This window comes from Cnephaeus nilssonii, assembly GCF_951640355.1.
Source record: "Cnephaeus nilssonii genome assembly, chromosome: 6".
NCBI lineage: Eukaryota > Metazoa > Chordata > Mammalia > Chiroptera > Vespertilionidae > Cnephaeus > Cnephaeus nilssonii.
The window spans coordinates 13,815,583-13,835,863 of record NC_137077.1 but is presented as its reverse complement, the minus strand read 5'-3'; the positions used below and the strand labels follow the sequence as shown (position 1 = coordinate 13,835,863).

At 40.7% G+C, this 20,281-nt stretch overlaps 1 protein-coding gene across 3 annotated transcripts in view; it reads right to left on the bottom strand.

Moving 5' to 3' along the window:
- Positions 1-12,931, bottom strand: part of IGF1 (insulin like growth factor 1) — a 73,632-nt gene extending 60,701 nt beyond the window's left edge. The window contains exons 1-2 of one of the 3 annotated variants that reach the window (XM_079775557.1): positions 12,658-12,931; positions 8,148-8,304 (exon numbers count right to left, since the gene is read on the bottom strand). In XM_079775557.1, coding sequence (XP_079631683.1) covers positions 8,148-8,304; positions 12,658-12,720 — 220 coding nt within the window. In that variant the 5' untranslated portion in view covers positions 12,721-12,931. Of the gene's footprint in view, positions 1-8,147; positions 8,305-10,875; positions 10,937-12,657 lie in introns of those variants that run through there. The other 2 variants (XM_079775558.1, XM_079775556.1) reach the window with 2 other exon arrangements.
- Between the last annotated feature and the right edge of the window lie 7,350 nt (positions 12,932-20,281).

The following is a 20,281-nucleotide window of genomic DNA, read 5'->3' as shown; positions in this document are numbered from 1 at the left end:
AAAGTCCAAAGAGATTCATAGAGTATTTGCTTGGAAGACTGCAAAAAAATAAAAATAAAAAAAAAATCAGGTGTAAAATTTTTTTGTTTGTTTTTGGCTTGGGGCCATCGGAGAAATCTCCAGAAAAAAAAGCTGATCCAACAACTGGTCAGATTGTTTCAGATTTTCCAGGAGCACAGCTTTGCTAAGTCATTCCAAAGCAGTTTTACCCAAGTTGACATTGGAGAGAATAACCAGAGCCAGAGTAGTATAATATATAGCAACACTCCAAGTTATGACCCGAAGTGGACTGGAAGGCCTGAAGCACATCTGAGGGCTTTGAGCACAGTATAGGTAACAGGTAGGGAGTCACTTCAGTTAGTGGGGATTTCTACAGCACAGAACAAAAGTGATAACTGAAGTCTCAGGTGAGGTTATTGGAATGAGAGAGCCACCAAGACTTATATTCATTTGGATGAACGTGATTGGAGGTCTCTCCTGACCATTTTACCGTATCAGATGACTTTGACATAGGCAGGGTTCGTTGCTACTAAAGACAGAACACTGCATTGGAAGCAGAAAACAGAATTGACAATATCTCCTTCTGCCTCTGCCACTAGTTAGCAGTGCCTTGGATATGTCAGTTCTCTCTGTGTTTCATTCTTTGTGTTTGACTAGATTATTTTTCAAGGGCTTTCAATCTTGTAGCAGTTTTCCAGGTTACTTCCTTTGAATAATGAGGTAGTTTTAAGAGGGAGATATTATGGAGATGGATACTTAATCAATGATCAGGTTCTTGGGTGTCTTGCCAGGGTCTTCACCATGTATTTTTTTTGGGGGGGCATATAAACTCTTATCCCTGCAGAATGGCTGAATGTTTAATGTAAAATGTTTTAATTTAAAAGACTGTGTGGTTTCCTCTGGTTGCACAATTTCTCTTTGTGTCCATGCGGCTGCTGATCAAATATTGCAAAGCCATCAATTACCCTAGGACAAATGCAGAGGGCCATGTGCAAAAGTTCTGGCCCATTACATAAAGCAATATGCCAGATGCAAAGTAAGTGAAGGGTTTTTCTCGGTATTCAGGGTTCAGTGAAAAAGTAAGAGGGGCAGCTATGCCAAGAATGAAAAGCCAGAGCTTGCCAAGTGCTTCTTTAAGTGGCTTTAGCCAATGTGAGACTAAACAATGCATTAAATAGGCATACAGCTTACTGCAGTTAAGGAATTGCATGTCAAATAACAGTTCTTTGCTATGTTTTAAACATGATCTCGCATATAGATAAAGACAAACAAAATGCTGGGTTGTCATCTCCTTCATCTAACAGCTAATAAGGCCTGAGGATTTGAACTTTCCAGGCAACTGAAAGTAATGCTTTATGATGTCAGAGCCTGCTGATGGCTCACCCAGAGGTGTAGGATGGAACTTTGCCAGGGCAGCAGCTCTGTGCAAACCGATTTTTTGCCACCACGGTTGTTAAAGACGCCTGGCTGCATAAAAGAACAAAGGCTTTGAAGTCCATTGTTGTCAAGAACAATGAGAAATCTCCTTGGGAGATCTTGTGCCTGTTTTTAGTGTGTCTGATTCTTTGTATGGGCTGTGACATCAGAAAAAGGCTGCTAGAGGGATGATATCGGCTCTCCACTGAGGCCTCGAGGAATGCTGGCATGGTGTATGATGTCTACAAAGACACAGAGAATTTTAAGAACACCCAAACTCTCTTTTGGATCCAAAATATCTAACCTACCAGCCACTGAAGATACGAGACATTCCAATATCACGGTCCCCAAACAACTGATTGGGTGATACCTGTATCCAACGTGGCTGCTCCCACTACGCATTTCATGGTTAAGTTGAGGAAGCCTCTTTCTGCCTGGAACACTATCAAGATGATAGTGCCTTGTGACCACCTCTCCCTTACCCCCTCTCTCATGGCACCCTGAGAAAGGTCCTTGATCCAAATAATCAGCTCTTCTCCAATAGGTCTTTGAGAAGAACCAAAAGAACTAATAATTGCAGGAAATGAAAAGTTGAGGTTTGCTGGCAGAGGAAGAGGAAAACTTGAAATTGACCTGAGGAGGGACTCCCCCAGATCATATTGCATAATCTGGTACCTATAAGTGAACTATAGTGTTCAGTCTGAGTGGAGTCCAAGAATCCAGTCTGGGAAGGTTCTTGAACAGCGGCAGCCTTTCATCAAAGAAGACTTTTCTTGTGCACCTTGAGGAAATTCTGTCATTTCCTAAAATTGTCTAGAAGGTGAAATTACATGGATATCTCCCTCATGCCTCCTTTCAAAAAAGTGTTCAAAGTCAACTAATCACCCAGGGGTTCTTGTTCCTTATTTGTCAAAAGAGGACTGGGATTTTGGAAGCATCTCCCTTTGCTACAACACGTTGGGCCTCTATACAATGTGAATGGCCAGATGAACATGCCTTTTGGAGACAAGAGACCTTAGCTTTGGTTCTGGATCCATCCAGTGAGGGAAATGATAAAATCTCAGTGTCTCGCATTTCTCATTTGTCCAATGAAGCAACAATTCTTGCCTTCCAAGACTGAGGTATTGATGAGAGATACTACTGAATTTTGAAAAAGTAACTACACTAGTCAAGCATAAGACATTCTTCCTGTTAGTGAACCTACTATATAACTGTTTCTGCTAATAACAGATTTTATAAGCTGCGCCTAAGGAGAGAAAATGAGTGCATAATAAATTGGCTGTTCAGATACCTCAACCTTTGCAACAGACTCTGCAACTAATCCCAGAACAGAATAAATAAGTATCATGTGTATGGTGCTTACCACGTGCTGGAAAAATTCTAAGTTAATATATTCTAATGTATTAATTTTTAAACCCTTACACCAGTTCTGTGAGGCAGGTCCCATTTCACAGATGAGGAAATTGAGGAACAAAGAGGTTAAGTAATTTGTTCAGGGTCATCCCCAAGTAAGCTACAGAGGTGGTATTCAAACCCTGGATTCTTGGCAAAAGAGGCCATATTCTTGGTGTTCACTCTTTTGCTTCTTACAATTTTCCATCAGGGATGAGATGGTCTTGAAAGCATTGAATAAAAATGGAAATTATTTTCTAATTTTGCATAGAAACCATCACTTTTGTGGTGGTTCCTTGGTCCTTAAATATGTCACTAGACATATTTAAAGAGTAGTAGCAACTACTTAGGGTTAAAATAAAAACATTGTTTTTCTTTAAGAATATCTGTGGCTTATTAGCTTAGTGGCACTAATGATGAGGTCAGGGTATTAAGATCAAACCCTACATATGCCAATCAGTTTCAAAGAGAAGAGTTTTTCCATAGCCAATGGCTATACTCCTAACTTTGACCAGCTGTCATACAAATGCGTGGCTGGTGGTCTGAGAGGTACCAAGTCAAAAAATGCCAAGGCACAGCATAAATTCAGCCCCACTCAAGCAATGCTAAGTAAATTAGGTGGCTATATCTTTGAATGACCCAAATTGTACCATCTCTTCTTTAATTGGAAAGGCAGCATCAATAGGCTGGGGAAAAACTTTTGGTCAAGGTTTAGAAGGCTACAGATTCTTATTTTCCCCCTCTAATTTAATAAAGGGCAGCTAAAATCTGACCTCACTTGTCCCCATCATGTCCAAGAGACTGAGAAAATGTAGATGAGACCTGTCCGTTGGTCCTTCCTAGCAAAGGAAAATGGCAATCTACTTTCATGAGGTATGTGCTCCTTTGACCAGATGATCTGTGTATATTCTCTGAGGGGTTGAAAACCAACTTAAACAAAACAAAACAAATAAAATGGTTCCTCTTTCTTTAAGTGGGTATAATCTTCCATCTTAGGGAACAAACAGAATCTAAAGAAGATAAAGGAGATGAAAGATTCTTTGGTCACTATTTAAACCCAAGGTCCACCTTTCTTGAGTAGTGCCAAATCTTTGTTAATTACAACCTAGACTGTGAGTCTGTTAAAGTTAGAAGAGGTCATTTACTTTAACAAAATCTCCTTGTTTTATAGACAAGGACATTTCAGCCCAAGAAGTTTAAGTGTTTGCCAAAGTCTTACAGCTAATGAGTGACAGGTCTGGGAGCCGTTTTCTGAGCACGATATTTCAAATGAAAGAAGCTTGAGTTAATAATAATAACCTAGATGGAGGAAGGTTGTTTCAATCAATAACAATGAAATTCATGGCAAAGTTTCACTTGAACTCTATACAAACAGTATGTTTCAACACACAAAGAATGCCATTTGTTTATTCAGATCTGTTCTTAATAACTATGCATTGGAAGTACGTTTTATAAAAGCTATAAATCTGAAAGATCTGAAAGGGTAACCAACTTTCTTTTCTAATTGATTTACTTCTCTGTTTTTTCCAGACTGCTGAGGTAAAGCATATACAATTTATTTAAGGGATTGTTTATAGACTCCTAAAACTAAAAAGGACCCCAGAAACTCACTTTCTTTTAGCTGCTTTTAATTGAAACCATCCAAGATGGTTGGTTGTCCATCAATATTTTTTAAGGCTCTCCAAGGAGAGAAATTCCACAAGCCCCTGAAGCACATGTTAAAATGGTTAATGGCTCCCCAAAATTTATATCTATAGTAAACTTAATGTTTCCTATTTCACTGGAAGCTCTTTTCCTCTTGCAGTTCCACACAAAACGGGGTTATAACAAACCACCCTCTGTGAAAGCTCCATCAATCTGGTAAGATAACAGCTAGCTGTTTTTCAATGTGCCACCTCTATTAAGCCACCATTTTTCTCATAGGACTATGAGCACACAAGACTGGCTGATACACTCTCTTACTGTGATGCATAGGGAAGAATCAGTAATTAGCTCTTCATTGGAACTTTCATTTCAGAAAATGTCTGGGGAAGCTGCATTAATTATAGAGGAAGTGTTTCATTTAGCTGGGAAGATGCTTACAAAAAAGATAATCTAGATAGTTGTTTTCCACAGTGCTCTAGTGGGACTGGGGCTTGTAGAAAAATATGAGCTCATTCACAACACTGGGTCAATCTATACAAAATTAGCATGACAGAAAATTTTATTCAGTTGTGTTTCTAATAAGGTTAAAAAAAATCTTTCCTTGTTAAGCATTCTGGCCCAATGAAAAAGATAGATACGGAGGCAGTTTTCTTTCAGATGTTTGAATTTCACACTAAGATAAAAAACTGCCTTCCACTACTAAAAAAAAAAAAATTAAAAATCCATACTTTCAAAATGGGTCTGCAAGCAGCTTAAAGTACAAGGCACAGCCACGATAAAACTTTGAAAATAAGGGTAAAAATATAGTAAGAGTCAATTGACAGGGGATGGAGGTGGAAATGACTGATTTGTTCTAATAAGATTTCAAAGACTGTAAATGCTTAGAGCTGACTTCTCCACACACAGTAAATCTCAGGGGACAAACAGGAAACTAAATAAAATTTGTTGACAACAGTTAATGCCTGTAGGAATAATTGGCTCAGACACAAAATAGACCATCATTGTAGCTTGGGGAATAACTAGAATGCAGCCATATGTTTGTTAGTATATATTGCATTCATTTTTAAAAAGTAACACAGTTTTATCCAATAGCTGCATAAATATGAGGTGGTGAGAATTGTCCAAAGTACTTGATAAACCTAATTCTTGATGGTGTTGAAGACTAAGATCTCAAAAAAGTAATTCCATTTTATTCAACTGGATTCAATTCAGTTCAATCCTGTCAATGCAACAAATATGAACCACTACTATAGTAGCCAGGCATTGACTGAGGTACTGGGATTTAATGGTAAATAAATATAGCATTTCACATCAAGGAGCCCATTAAGAGGGTAAATCCTGGTTAGGTGATTTCAAAAATGGGACAAAATATTCAGGAAAAGTGTAAATGACTATAATCTAATCTCTCATGGTTATTTTTCTCTTATGACACTTGATAATACTTATGTGCATTTTTTTTAACCTCTCAACTAGATACTAGACTGTGAATTCTTTGAAGGCAAAGTCAATCTCTCTCATTTGTTTCTAGGTCTCATTGATGACTGGTATGGGGTCTTACACAGAGCAGATGTTCCATCAATGTTTTGAGTTAAAGGATTTAAATGGGCTAACTTCTCTTGGGCAAACAGGATTATCCAGTTGAGTAGAAATTTAAGAAGAATACTTTTGTGCATGAGGGTCTACATCAGGGAAAGGATTTACATAAGCCACAGAATTGTATAAAACAGAACTTATGAAACATAGACTCTCAATGACAATACTGACGATAATAATACACAATTTATAAAACACCTTCCTTTTCAAAGTCGTACTCTAAACATCAAGAGTTGCCATAGATAAATGTGCCCTTTTCAATTTCAAAGCATTTGCTTAAATTTGATTATTGTAGTAATAATAAAAGAATCCTTTCAGTGCCTTGAAGTTGGTTTCCATCATAGTTGTCCAATACTCTTAAGGGTCAGTGTGATCACATATATGTACCATGGGGTTACTTGGGATGAAATCATTCTTTCCATTCTCACTTTTACCATCATCGTCATTGGAGGATCCAGTTTCCATGCACTATGCATGGAAATGCTGGAGCATATCACGTTGAACAGGACACTGCAACCTGGCACATAACAGAAGACACTTGTGGGCTTGGTAATCACCTGGTGAACTGGATCAAAGGAAACTACACAAATGGATTATCAAGGCAAGAGAAATCCTCTTGGCATAATAAGTGAGGACTACTTATTCATTTTTCATGTGGTCCAGTAGCAACACAGTAAAGATTAATGACAACCCATTGCTGAGGGAAGTTGATGCGACACATTTGCCTTTCATAAAACAAGTCTGCTGCTTGATAAGGACCCACCTGGTGAACTCATTCATCTGCACTACAATCAGGAGCTGGACGGAATCACTTTATTGTCAGAAAAATAAAGTATTGGCTGGAAACAGAGTGGGATTTTGCCCATTCAAATAGTAGAAAGCACATCTCGTTCTCTGTCACTAGTTGTTTAAATTCTATTTCTTGCCAAATCCACAATGTGTACAGATCATCAGTCCTCCTTTCAGCCTCTTCCTTCCCATCCCTCCACCCACCCCAGAACCCTATACATGGACTCCTATCCCAGTGCTCCTCCTAATACCCCTTCCCCACACCCACCAGCTTCCCTGGGAAGAAGATGAGAAAGACTTGAAATGTGTGAGTCAACCCGGGAGCTATTCAAAACTTAGTGTGTGACTGAGGTAAGCTGTCTACACTTGAGTGATATGAAGCTCTAAGAATGATTCATGCTCACTGAGGACCTGAGTATCAGTTTTCTGGAACTCTCCAAAATTCCAAAAAAATTATACAGAATGAACATCTGGCATCAGATTTCACTGTTCTGTAATGTACTAGCTTCTGGCATAGATTCTTTATGTGATGAGTTCCCTCAGGCAGCACCGACTTTTGTTTATGTTTATTATTTGCAAGAGTTGACTTGGCCATCTATTTTTTATTGACTGTCAACTTTTTAATCACCTGAGACCTCCGTGTGGAATAAGTAACCCCACACTTGTCAGAAACCCCTTTCCAGATGGTGATATCACTGGAGAGCCTCAGAAAAAGGCTGCGCCAAAGGAAGGCAATAAACAAAAACTCAAGGTCAGTTTGTGTAGAGGGCAAATGAACCTGGCATTTCTGTTTGCATTTAAGAGAGCCTGTGTATTTGCAAACGTGCCTTTGAGGGAAGTTCAGCTTCTGTCTGTTCCTGGTGATTTTATATAGCATGGAGACATATGGGATGTGCCCTCTTAATTTTTTTCCAAGTCCACCTTATTATTTTACTCCAAATTAGTTGGCACTTCAAACAGGTCTACGTGTTTCCATATGTTTATATGTGCACACAAGGGTTTAGAGAACAAAAACCTCCATCCCCGAGGGTCATTCTGTCCCCTCCCATCTCTGAAGGGAATGGGAATGGTGAGGGAAGAGCATAATAGTGGCCCGAGTGCCCATCAGGAAATAGTTAAGAGACAAACTGCTAAGGAGGAAAATTCCATCTGAAATCTACAAAACCTGCCACAGCCCCACTGAAACACTAGGCTTACTTTAAGGTGAGGAATCGCAGGCTGAGGGTGGCTGCCAGCCACGGGCAGTCATTCAGTTATTCACACACTCTCTGCGGTTGTAAATCCACAGAGCTGTGAGAGGGAGGGCTACTTACTGAAATAAAAGCCCCTGTCTCCACACACGAACTGAAGAGCGTCCACCAGCTCAGCCCCGCAGAGTGTCTCCGGTCCAGCTGTGGCAGAGCTGGTGAAGGTGAGCAAGCACAGGGCCAGGTAGAAGAGATGGGAGGACGACATGATGTGCACCTTTACCTGCCGAGGAAACAGAAGGAGGGTCATGTTTCCTCCTGGGTCCTTGCAAGAGGATTGCGGGCACCGGTGCACTGACCCCCCCCCCCCCGCCCCACATTCCATCACTGTCATGAATCAGAACCACCCTGCACAGAAGGGCAACAGCGTGCACGAGAGACCGCAGGGTAGCCTGAGCTGAGCACATCTGGGCACCAAACGACCTGTGTGTAATCCCCTTGCTACTAGGAAACTTTGGAGAAGTCCTCCCTGGACCCCTTCTTTATGGGTTCCTAAACCTTTTGAATTATCAAAAGTTAAATTGTGCTCAGTCCAGATTTGGTACCAAATATGTTTTATTAATTTACATCCTCTAAAGACAGGCCATCCACAGATGGCATATGCATTCATTATTGACCAGAATATTAAATTAACCAGAACATCTTTCTGTAGCTACTGATTAAAAAGAACTTACTGTGGCTAAAAAAGGACTTATAAAAATACTATATATCATTATAGAGTTTTTCTTTTTTGTCACTTAGAGAGAGAGAGAGAGAGAGAGAGAGAGAGAGAGAGAGAGATTTCTTACCTGGGGGATTTCTTACCTGGGGGATAACCTACAGAAGTTAACACAACCACAAGTGGAAATATAAAAAAACAGAAACAAGAAAAAATGTGAGGATTTAGGAATGAAATTGACTCTTGCTAAGTAGACCCTACTCTTTCTGCATTCTAAAGCCCTTTGTGTCAAGCTCAACATCACATCAACACGTGTGTAGAGAATGCCGTTCATGAACAGGGCACTAAGCTCAAAACCTACAAAAGCTTTTTATTTTTAAGACCCAGGAATTCTGACTTCACCTCTTGGAGGGACTTATGTGACACTGGATCCATTTTATAGCAAAATACACTGAGGGACCCCTGGTTGGCTTCACTTCACAATGACAGACAGCCAAGTGGCAGCCCTGCCAGAGGCAGAATTCCTGTGGCTCACAGCTCCATCCTCACTCTCAGTAGAAGAAACAAGGCTAAGGTGATCATTAAGTGTTTCCATATTGCTACTTGTGGCACAAAGCTGTGGTTTCTTCCAGGAAGGCTCCCAACTCGAGCAGCTTCCCTGTTCTTAGATGCATCTACTTTCAAAAGTATTGGAAGAGTCATCAGAAGAGGTTAAGTGAAGGACCCTATTAAAGGTCATGGAGATAGACTGGAAGCTATCAGGATAAAAAGAGCCTCTTTGGAACCTCCTGGTAGTGGCAGGTCCATTCAACCCCATCACTTTTGGAGAAACAGACTCAAGTCATTGATTTTCTCTCCCACTCCTTGCTCTCCATGCACTCTCCACTTAATGCTTCTACATCAGTGGCAAAGTGTGCCCCATCCTTTTAATTAAGATTTCCATGTTGGTAGCCAAACCTTCAGCTCAGAAATTGGAGGTGGGGAGGGGGCCTTAAACCCTGGGCTCTTGTTAAACAGTTGACTACAAAAAAACACCTTCTATTTGCAAGCCATCATAAGTAATGGACATAAAATAGAAGAGGAGGTAAAAGCACAACACAATTGAACATTTCTTCCATTTTCTCCATAGGACTCTATTGGAGTCTTATGGAAACCCTCCATCCCCACGAAGCCCAAACCACCGAGACTGCTAGAAACAAATCATCAACCAATCCTCATTTTCCTTAGTTATAAAATAATTGGTGGGGCTCTTCCCCTTCAATATTTCCAGTGGAAACCTCAACAAAACCAACCCAACTGTACTTCATTGCCCTTTCAAAAGAGCTATTTGTAATTGATCTTACAGAATATACCCACACTCTGGCAATGGGTCAGTTCTAGGATGTATCCTTATGCTATCAACCTTATTTCTCCATAGTAATGCTCAAAGTCAAGCACTTGCAATTATAGATGCCTTCGAGTTCTTCAGTTGTCATGTAATCCAGGGGGAAAGGTAATCAACTTACAGCCTTAGTGAATTGATAACATCAGTAGACGTCAAAACTATATTTTAAATAGTTATTTCTGGTATAACACATTTAAGCCCAGCAATACATATAAATCTCTAGCATTTAAGAATTTAATATTTTTTACAGCTTTTTCTCTTTTGCTTAATTATATTGTCAGATAAATGTCAGCACGTGCAGTTCTAGGATAAGATAGAACCTTTAATGCATGCTCCTTTAGTTCACAAAACAGTTCAGTACACCCACAAAGAACCAAAGAATTTATCACATTATGTGCCCCAAAACAGAAAACAATAATTAACTTGTTTAGGAGTTAAAAGTTTGAAACAAGTGGCCCCATATGTTCATCATTTCCTTGGCCTTTTATTTTGCCAAACACAAAAGAAATGTAGAGAGAGAAAGGAAAGATATGATAGAGAATAAAAGAAAAGGAAGAACCAGAAAGAGAAGAGAAAAAGGAGGAAGAAAAAATATCAGAACACTCTTTCTCAAAAATCCCCCACAAATCCAAAATTTAAAAGACTTTTCTTTTTATCTTAAATCAATGGAATATCAATTGATTCCAGATGTCTGGGCTACAATGAAAATGCCCAGCAGAATTTGAGGGCAATAGTCATAAGAAAATACTCACTGTAGGTGTAACCATTTTTGTTTGTTCCAGATCTTTTACAGCAGGTCAGGGTGGGTATTATGAGGCTGATGTGAATAGAAAACTGAGGACTTAAAAACATGTGCTGCTTTGTGGGTGGGGTTTGTGAAAGCATCTAGTTACATTTGGACACCCAAGCAGGTATGCTATGAGTCTGGGTAAACTGCCTTTTGTCCATTCAAACAATGAACAAATTATACAGCTTGGATTTGAGTCAATCTTTTCCCTTCAATCAGGATACCCGTTTCCATTGTACCCCACACAGTGACCCAGGCTCCAGCCCTCTCCCTTACCCTCTTCCCTCTGACTCAAACACTTGGAAAATGTCTTGAGACTCAGAGTACAATCCATCACCTTGTGAGTTCTGCCTCCAGGTAAGACATCTTTACTCCCTGAATTACATCTGAAAGACCACTCACCTCCCTCAAACCACTTCCTGCCCCCAGTGCAGGAAAAAGGAACAACTTATTGCTAGCTCTGCTTTTGAAAAGTTCAGCAGACACAGCATGGAAAGTTCATCTGGAGACAGTTTTCCAAACTTGTAATTAAGGCAGACATAACACTCAACGGCCTCTTTTAGGGAGAAAAATCCCTCAGCTGTCAGACCACATAGCATATATGTATGTTGACTTGGTTTCTTTTTAAAAGCCAAGTAGCCAGCCTGTGTCTTGGCATCTCAAGGGCAGCAGAATCAGGTGCCCCGACAAGGATGGATCCTTAACTCCTAAACCACTTACTCAGAAAAGTCCCGGCAGTGGAGTATTTGAAAGTAGCAAATGAATGCTGTACTCAGGGGCAGGGACATTTTATGAATTGAGACCTCAGGCAATTTCATCGGGGAACTAGTGACAGCAGCTTAAAAGTGCTTGCAAATTGGAAAAACACAAGTCTTGAAGGATATAATTTTGCTGAGAATGGAAATTTGAACTGGGGCCAGTGATTGGAAACGAGAAGTCGCTGCATGGACGGTGGCAGCCAAATTGACCTAAAGAGACTTTGTAGCACCGAGTGTAAAATCAGAGTTTTACAGCACAACCCCCCAAGCCCAAACTTCGCCCGAGAAAGTCCTCTTTAAACCAGAAAACTTGGACCAACAGTTACTAGAAAGTTTCCGCTTCCCACATACAGTATGCATTTGTTTAAATTATACGAATACACAAGGTCAGCAAGAGTTGTCAAGTTCTTTTTCAAGAGCAAATTAAACTCCTCTCTAATTTGGACTTTCTGGGCAGAAGTGCAGAGAGTTCCGGGACCTTAGCTCCAAAGATCCTATTTAAAAGCTTTCATATCATCTAAAATGTAATTCTCTGTATGTAGCATGCCATGTAATAAAAATCCTGACAAGTTACACACACACACACACACACACACACACACACACGAGAACAATTTCTTAAAATTAAACATCTGCACCTGCAAAAAAAAAAAAAAATTCCCAAGTTCATATCCACTCTCGATAGCCCTTAACCATAGACAGGATTTAAAGGAATCTTCTCTAAAGACACCACGGAACCCCTGCGAAGTGGAGGATTTAGCATAAGTACCTTGCAATAGTTTCTACTCATACATATCTCCGTGTAAAGGCATCTATCTCCCGGAGCTATCTTTTCAAATCCCACAGAATTGCACATTCAGCAATTTATAAATAACTCCCAGTTCCGAAACAATGAAAATTCTAAAGTGAATAACATTTCTAGGCAGAAGCAAACAGTACACAAATGAAAGCAAATCCCCCAATGACTTCAAAGAGTAAGAAATATTTACCTTCAAGGAATCACAAAAGCAGCACTTAAATAATTGGGTTGGAAGACTGCTGACTTTTCCCATTGCTTGTGAAGTGCAAAGTCTGGAAATGAATTGGTTAGCAGGAATAATGAGGCAAGAAGAAATCCAGAGAGATGGGAGATGTTGAGAGCAATGTCACATTTCAATTTTGAGGACTTTATTCCATTGCGCAGGCTCTATCTGCTCTGAATTTAGCAGTGACAGTGAGATTTAGCAAACAGAAGAGGGATTTAGAGAAAATCCTCACATTTATCTACAAAACACAGACACTGTAGACAGGAAACAGCTGGGGGAACATTTGCCTTCTCTCTCTCTCCCTCTTCTGGCAAAGTTATCGAGTAAGGACTTTTTTGGACATGGTGACAAATAACATCATACCTTTGCATTTTAAAACTAGAGCACAGAAGCATTTTTTTTTCCCCTTTAAAAGAAGGTGTGTTAGTGACAGGGTGAGGAGATATTAAAAATATTGATGCTACTATAGGAGATGAGGATCTGTTCTCTGATTAACTTTCTCCTGGGCATGATGACACACATCTGTTAATATACCTTATCGGTACTAAAGGCGTGTATGTGGCAGGTGGGCAAGCAATTTTACATTCTAGAGCAAACGCAAAATAAAAAAGTGAAGCAAAGACACCCCAAGCAAACCTACGATTTTAACCCTGAAATGACTAAGGTAGACTTGGTTGGAAGACAGCCCTGGGGTGACCCCTTGTCCTACTTGCCAAGCCAGAGAAATGATCTCATTTCCCAGAACCTAGAAAAGGGGCAGGCAGCATCGTAATTGGCTCCCTTTAGGACGACACCGGTTCGTGCTTTTTGCCCGCGACAGGGCAAAGACTTTGCTGAGCTGTAAAGCTAACTGAAAAAATAAAATCTTTTTTTTCTTCCTTCTTCTACTAGGCTACCTATCACCCCCCCTCCCCCCACCGGGGAAAGGGCAAGCTATTTTCCCATTGTTCATATTTTTCTGCATAACTCAAAACTGTGTGTGTGTGTGTGAGAGAGAGAGAGAGAGAGAGAGAGAGAGAGAGAGAGAGAGAGAGAAACTGTGTGTGTGTGTGTGTGTGTGTGTGAGAGAGAGAGAGAGAGAGAGAAACTGTGTTTGTGTGTGTGTGTGTGTGTGTGTGTGTGTGTGTGTGTGTGTGTTTTCTTTCTCCAGTGTTTGTGTGTTCTAAATAACACCAGCTGGCTAGCAATGCCCTCTCAAGGGTTATGATGTCATTCAAATCCCTCCGCTGGATGAGTGGCTGGCAACATGGCCCAAGCCAGCTGTTTTGCTATTTATAATGAACGCTTGCCTTTGCCATTGAGAATCAAGTTCTGATCGCTCGTCAATAGAGTTCGTACCGATTTCTCTTTGGTTTTGTGAGGTTGTAGATAAGAAAGTGGATTATGAAATAAAGTTGCGAAAGTCCAGATAAGACATACCAGTTTCCCTGCATGGCTAGCCAGGCATGGCTTCCCAGGGATGGTGGGAAAACCTGGACCCTGCATTCCCCTCTCGTGATTGTCAGGGGCCACGATGATACTGATGTGTCCACTGAAAGCAGAGGTCTGCTGGAAACTGTGGTCTGGAACGTCATGTTGCCCTGTGGATAGAAAGTTGTTTGCAGGTGTCAGTGCCCTCAAGGCAAACCTGGCTGGTTTCAGAAGGGGGTTCGGTTTGATCATCCTTCTGTGCAGTTAAACATTTGCAGCGAGGTTCACCTTCCAGGAAGAAAAGTTAGAAATTATTTGAATTTAATGCCGTTTTAGTGGTGCACAAAGTCAGCCTCCAACTATGCGCACCATGGTCAAGGCACCACAGGGCTCTCGGCTGAGTGGCAGAGACAAAGAGGAAATGGTCACGGTCATGTGGTGGGTATCTGCTCTTTTAAAAATATGAACAGTGCACACTGTCGGGGAGGAACAGATTCTCTAGAAAGACAGGGAAGTGAAACCCGGTTGAAAATCCAAAATGGGGAGAAGAATGGATCATGAGAGGCTTTGGGTACAAGGCTGAGAAGTTTTAGTGAATACGATTTGACCTGAAGAGAATACAAATATGCATCATCCAGAGATGGCCAGGTAGGCATCTGCAGGTGTGTGGGCAATTCCTATACTTTAAGAAAAATGCAAGGCTTCCTTTAATGATATCCTCTTCATGCATTTAATTTATGACTCGATGTACCCAAAGTCTCTTTTTTCCTGCAGCTTTTGCAGATCACCCCCTTTGGGAAAAATAATGTCTGTCCTCCTCTCAGACTTTGATGATGAGATCGTATAACCAAAGAGCTGCACCTATCTTCCAGGTAGAAAGAATTGCCATTCCACCTGCACAGTGTCAGGTACTGGCTGGAGTCTTGTCTCTGAGCGCCTTGCTCCATCACCAGGCACCTTTGCAGGTGAAGGCCAGGGCTTACCCATTGCAGCTTTAGCATATTTTAATTGTCCCAGGATGTCCTAGGGGCTCACTGCATCTCTCCAAGGCTGGAACCCGGTCTGGTATACCCTCTGGTGTGCCCTGGGCAACCATGAACGGTGAAAGGCTGCTTCGGGAGACAGGACACATACCACTCCACCAGACTCTGCGCTCCTGTGATATCAACATACTGACTCACAGTCTCTTGGTTTCATAACCCCAATTACCCTTAAAGGATAATTGAGTTTTAACTTATGTCCCAGTTTTTATGTCACAAAGAAAACTGAAATTTCAGTGAGTCGTAATTATCATCAGCTGTGCTGTGGAAACACTCCAATGTGAGCTCCCAGTTTCCAATAGGGAAAGCAATTTCCTGAAGTGATTATTGTATATTTCAATGTGGGGAATGGTCTATATGTCTGGGTAGGATGAGCCAACCAAAGAACACGGCAGTGATTTCCTAGAGAAATGGCCATATTCTCTGCTAATTCCTGAGTCAACATGAAAGTGAAAGGGTAATAAATACGCCACATGATTACTTTTTAATGACTGAGCAAATGAATGCACCTATTACTAGAGAGTCCGAGGTGATACTAAATCTAATCTCCGGGACAAGTTCAGGTCATGGAGTTCCATTGGAGAGAACATATGGGCTCATTCTAAAATGACTGAAGGACTGTGTAGTCTCCTGCCTGGGACAACCTGGCAGCTATGGGAATTGGTTGCCAACAAAATAGCTAACTGCACAAATGTGCTCATCATGAGAACATACACTCCTAGAAATTCAGATGCACAGTTTCACCTTTTGGGTGTATAATACCTCGGGGGTATACATGCTCTACCCTAAAGCCTACTTCTTGAGTAGCGTATTTGCAGTAAGCTGCTGCCTCAGAAGATTTCTGATGCCTTCCTTTAAAAACATAAAGTTGTTCATTTCCTTAAAGCACAGGCTGAGTGAGAATCACAGAAGAGGGGTGCGCAAGGCCCAGTCCCCACTCTTGCTGCTCGAGCCCTGTTGCCAGCCTTCCCTGTGCCAACTGCAGAGGAGCTGATCCCAAAGGGTAATTTCATATCCATGTGCAATAGGGCATATTTACAATTTATTTTATTAATGTTTTTGCTGACTCCCAAGAAAAGCTCAGAATGGATATTTGGAGGTAGGAGGACTTTGGAAGCAAATAAAGGGTGAGGTCTAAGGTTCTAGGGCCACCCACCAGGCAAAGAACTTGGGGAAACTATTGGATGTGTGTCCTGGATCATGGTTTGTGGGGAGGGTTGGTCTGGAAGTGTATTCTCCCAAGTTTGAGATCATGAGCTTGTCAATTCAGAATGTAAAACTCAGAGGAAAACGCCGGACCTCAAAAAATACAACATGCTGCCAAACAAGGGGACTAATGTCAGCTCCAAAGATCTGCTCAGAAGGGGCTCTGTTACTCCTCAGAAAGATCTTATATAGCTCAAAGGAGTTGCTTTAAACCCTTACAGGAGCATTTTCCCCACAGCTAGGGAAAATCCTCTCACTAAAAAGAAATCAATGTGTCCTTTTCAACATCAAACTTGGATCTTATTTCTTCTAAAATGTCAAAAGGGCAAATGCTGAAAGCAGTCAGAAGCAACACTGCTGTGGTTTGGGGGCAGCAAAAGAATTCGTCGTAAAGGCAGACGAGGAGTCACTGCATGGGGCGAGGATGGCTTGGTGGAGTGAGAGGATCCGAGGATTCACCACAATTGTCCCAAGTTGAATAGAAAATGGGGAAAGGAGACACCACCTCCGAACTTTAGGGGCTGTACCCAACAAGCGCTTTCTTTTGGAATAAAAAAATGTGCGCGCCCTCTAGTGGGCTGAGGGGAAACTGCCACCGTAATCTTAAAGATTGACATGTGGCCTTTTTGGGAGAGTGGGCGTTTTGAAAAGCTCTGGATTAAAATATATTTTAAATTGCACTGAACTTTAGTTTTATGAATCCTTTTAAAATAAATAAGCTATGTTTTAAAGAGGGGGAAAGTGCTAAGGGGAGAAAGAAAGATCATCAACTTCGTGAGGACACAGATGTATTCTTCACAGCAGGATTCCCCACGTTTAACTCCTGGTATGGGCTCAAAACACAGTGTTGATTGAACAAGAGTCTGGAAAATTGATGATGATACAAGTAAAATATTTAACATAAAAAAGAAACTCTCTGAAAGTGAAATGACCAATTCCTAAAAAGGAAAAAAGAAAAATAAGAAAAGTGAGGGAGTGGGCAGCAAGAGTAGACAGAAAAGGGACTTATTTAAAATGAAACAAATGTAGGTGCTCACGGATGGATCCTAAATCCAGTCTCCCTGTCTGTTCAGCATGTTACACCACATCAGTATTCAACATGTGTGCTAAAACTCAAATAGTCAAAGACAGGCCATCTAAGAACCACATATGTGTGGAAGTTGTTCCATTTTTAATGAACTTTCTTTTTTTTAAAATATATTTTATTGATTTTTCACAGAGAGGAAGAGAGAGGGATAGAGAGTTAGAAACATCGATCAGCTGCCTCTTGCACAACCCATACTGGGGATGTGCCCGCAACCAAGGTACATGCCCTTGACCGGAATCGAACCTGGGACCTTTCAGTCTGCAGGCCGACGCTCTATCCACTGAGCCAAACGGGTTTCGGCTTAATGAACTTTCTATCCTGAATTTACCAAGAAGAAATTCTCAGTTTGGTACCAGCCTAGGTTCCATGTCTAACACTTGCTAATATTCCTTTTCAAACAACAGCAAACCAATTAGCCAAACAAACAAACAAACAAGGACACCTTAAGCCCAAAGGCTTAACAGGAAGTAGTTTTATATAGAATTTAACAGTACTGTTCTTTTGTTTTTAAGAATATATTCTACTTAGGGAAAGTAATGCTGTTTTGAAATAGACACTTTAAAGTTTTGAAAATATATGTATCCAAGTCTTAAAAATGTAAGAAAAATACTTTAAAGTAAATAAATAATATTACAAGTGGCTGACAGTTATGATGAAATGTGTACAATTGGTGTTTGAAGGTCAGGTGTTTGGGATTACTGCAACATAACATGTCATACATTAGGGGAAAAAATACCACAATGAAAAAGCAGGGAACAAAGACCCTGGACATAAAAAAATGCCACCACATAAACAAATTAATTATATTTCTTGATAATTCAGAGACCCTGTAGGCTCACACATTTTTCATACCAGCCTTTCAGAGCTGGGAGATGTTGAAAAGGCTTGGTAGAGTGAATAACATTTGAGTTAAGTCTAGAGGCATGAGTTTACTTTCAAGATGGACAGGAATAATAAAGACTATTCCAGGCAGAGGGAACAGCATGGACAAAGTTATTTAGGAATGAGAAGGTGCCCATTTGGGTGATCTGGGAGCTGACGCTGTAGCCACACCCTCAGACCCCTGCACTGTGGAAGCCCTTTATTCTCCTCTTCCCATCAGTAGAGTTTACATAGCTGCAAGGCTGGAAGCCAGTCTTAACTCCCTCATGATTCCCCTGTGTACAAAGCTTCGTATGTAACTGAATCTGTGATTAACTCTGGGAATGGCATAGTGCCTCAAGGTAAATACGCAACAAGAGACTCTGGTCATATTATAACCTAGGTCAATCTGAGCAGTCCTGGGTAAGAAGAACTGCGGTGTAGATTGATCACCCAATTCTCATGCCAGAGGTTCCATTTTGAAAGATTTAATTATAGTCTTTATGCCTTGGTAAGTAGGTTTTAATGGGAAAAAATGATAACTCTTGATAAGGATTTTTTCACTGTAAGGGTTGAGGCAAAAAGGTCTTGTTTCTGGTGAACTCTGAACTTCCTAGAAAACCTGGTTCATTAGATACTTTACTCGTCATGTGGGTCACTTAAGGAGCTTTCCCTGTGCTTTCTGAAAGCAGGGCACAGAAACTCCGGCTTCAATTCTTTTTTTTAAATGGGTAAGCAGCAAGTACTGGATTTACCCACTGTCAGCTTCAATCAAGCTGAAATCTGGATGATGCTTTTATTTTTATTGATTTCAGAGAGAAAGGGAGAGTGAGAGAGTGAGATAGAAACTTCAATAGTGAAAGAGAATCATTGATCAGCTGCCTCCTGCATGTCCCACACTGGAGATTCAGCCTACAACCCGGGCATATTCCCTGACCGGGAATTGAATTGTGACCTCCCAGTTCATAAGTCAACACTCAATCACTGAGCCACCCTGGCCAGGCAGCTTCAATTCTTTACTTAAGAGTAGCTGCTGGGAACATTTCAGACTTCTTGGTAGGGTTCCCTGCACAAACAGAAGTTTGAGTGATCAGTTGAAGAGAAGATACAGAATCTAGGGGCGCCCTTGTTAATGATCCATCTGGTAAGCATACACCCATGGAGACTGTACATCATCCTCCACCCAGCACAGACCCTTGAGCATGGACTAAAGGTGTGCCATGCATACTTTGCAGGCATTCATATGGACCTACAACACACTTTTCTCCTTTTCACATCTTGGTGAAGGCCTCAACTTCTTTCAAGGCTCAAAACAAGTATGTAAACCCAGTTGGATTAGTCAGGGTTCTCCAGAGAAACAGAACCAACTGGGCCAATACTCTATCATCTATCTATCTATCTATCTATCTATCTATCTATCTATCTATCTACCTATCTATCTATCTAATCTATCATTTATCCATTTATTTTAAGAAATTGACTTATGTTTATGGAGACTTGGCAAGTTCAAAATCTGAAGGGCAGGCTGAAGACTCAGGGAAAAGTTACAATTTGAGTCCAAAAATCATCTGCTGACAAAACTTCCTTTTCTTCTGGGGAGGCCAGTCTTTTTCTATTAAAGCCTTCAACTGATTGGATGAAGCCCACCCACTTTATGGAGAGTAATCTGCTTTACTCAAGGTCTACTGATTTAAATGTTAATTTTTTTTTCTAAAAAATACTCTCACAGAAACATCTAGAATGTTTTATCAAATATCTGGGTAGTATGGCCTGACCAGGTTGACACATATAATTAACCATCACACCAGTGACTCTCATAAAGGGCACTCACTGGTCTTCCCTCACTAAAACTGAACAATAATAATAGTTTTTACCCAGTTGCAGAAAAGAAAACTCAAGTTAATAGGTTACATTTCCAAATTTTTCCTTCCATACATTTTTCTTAAACTTTTGGCTCTTGTACTTACTATTCTCTGATCTTTGC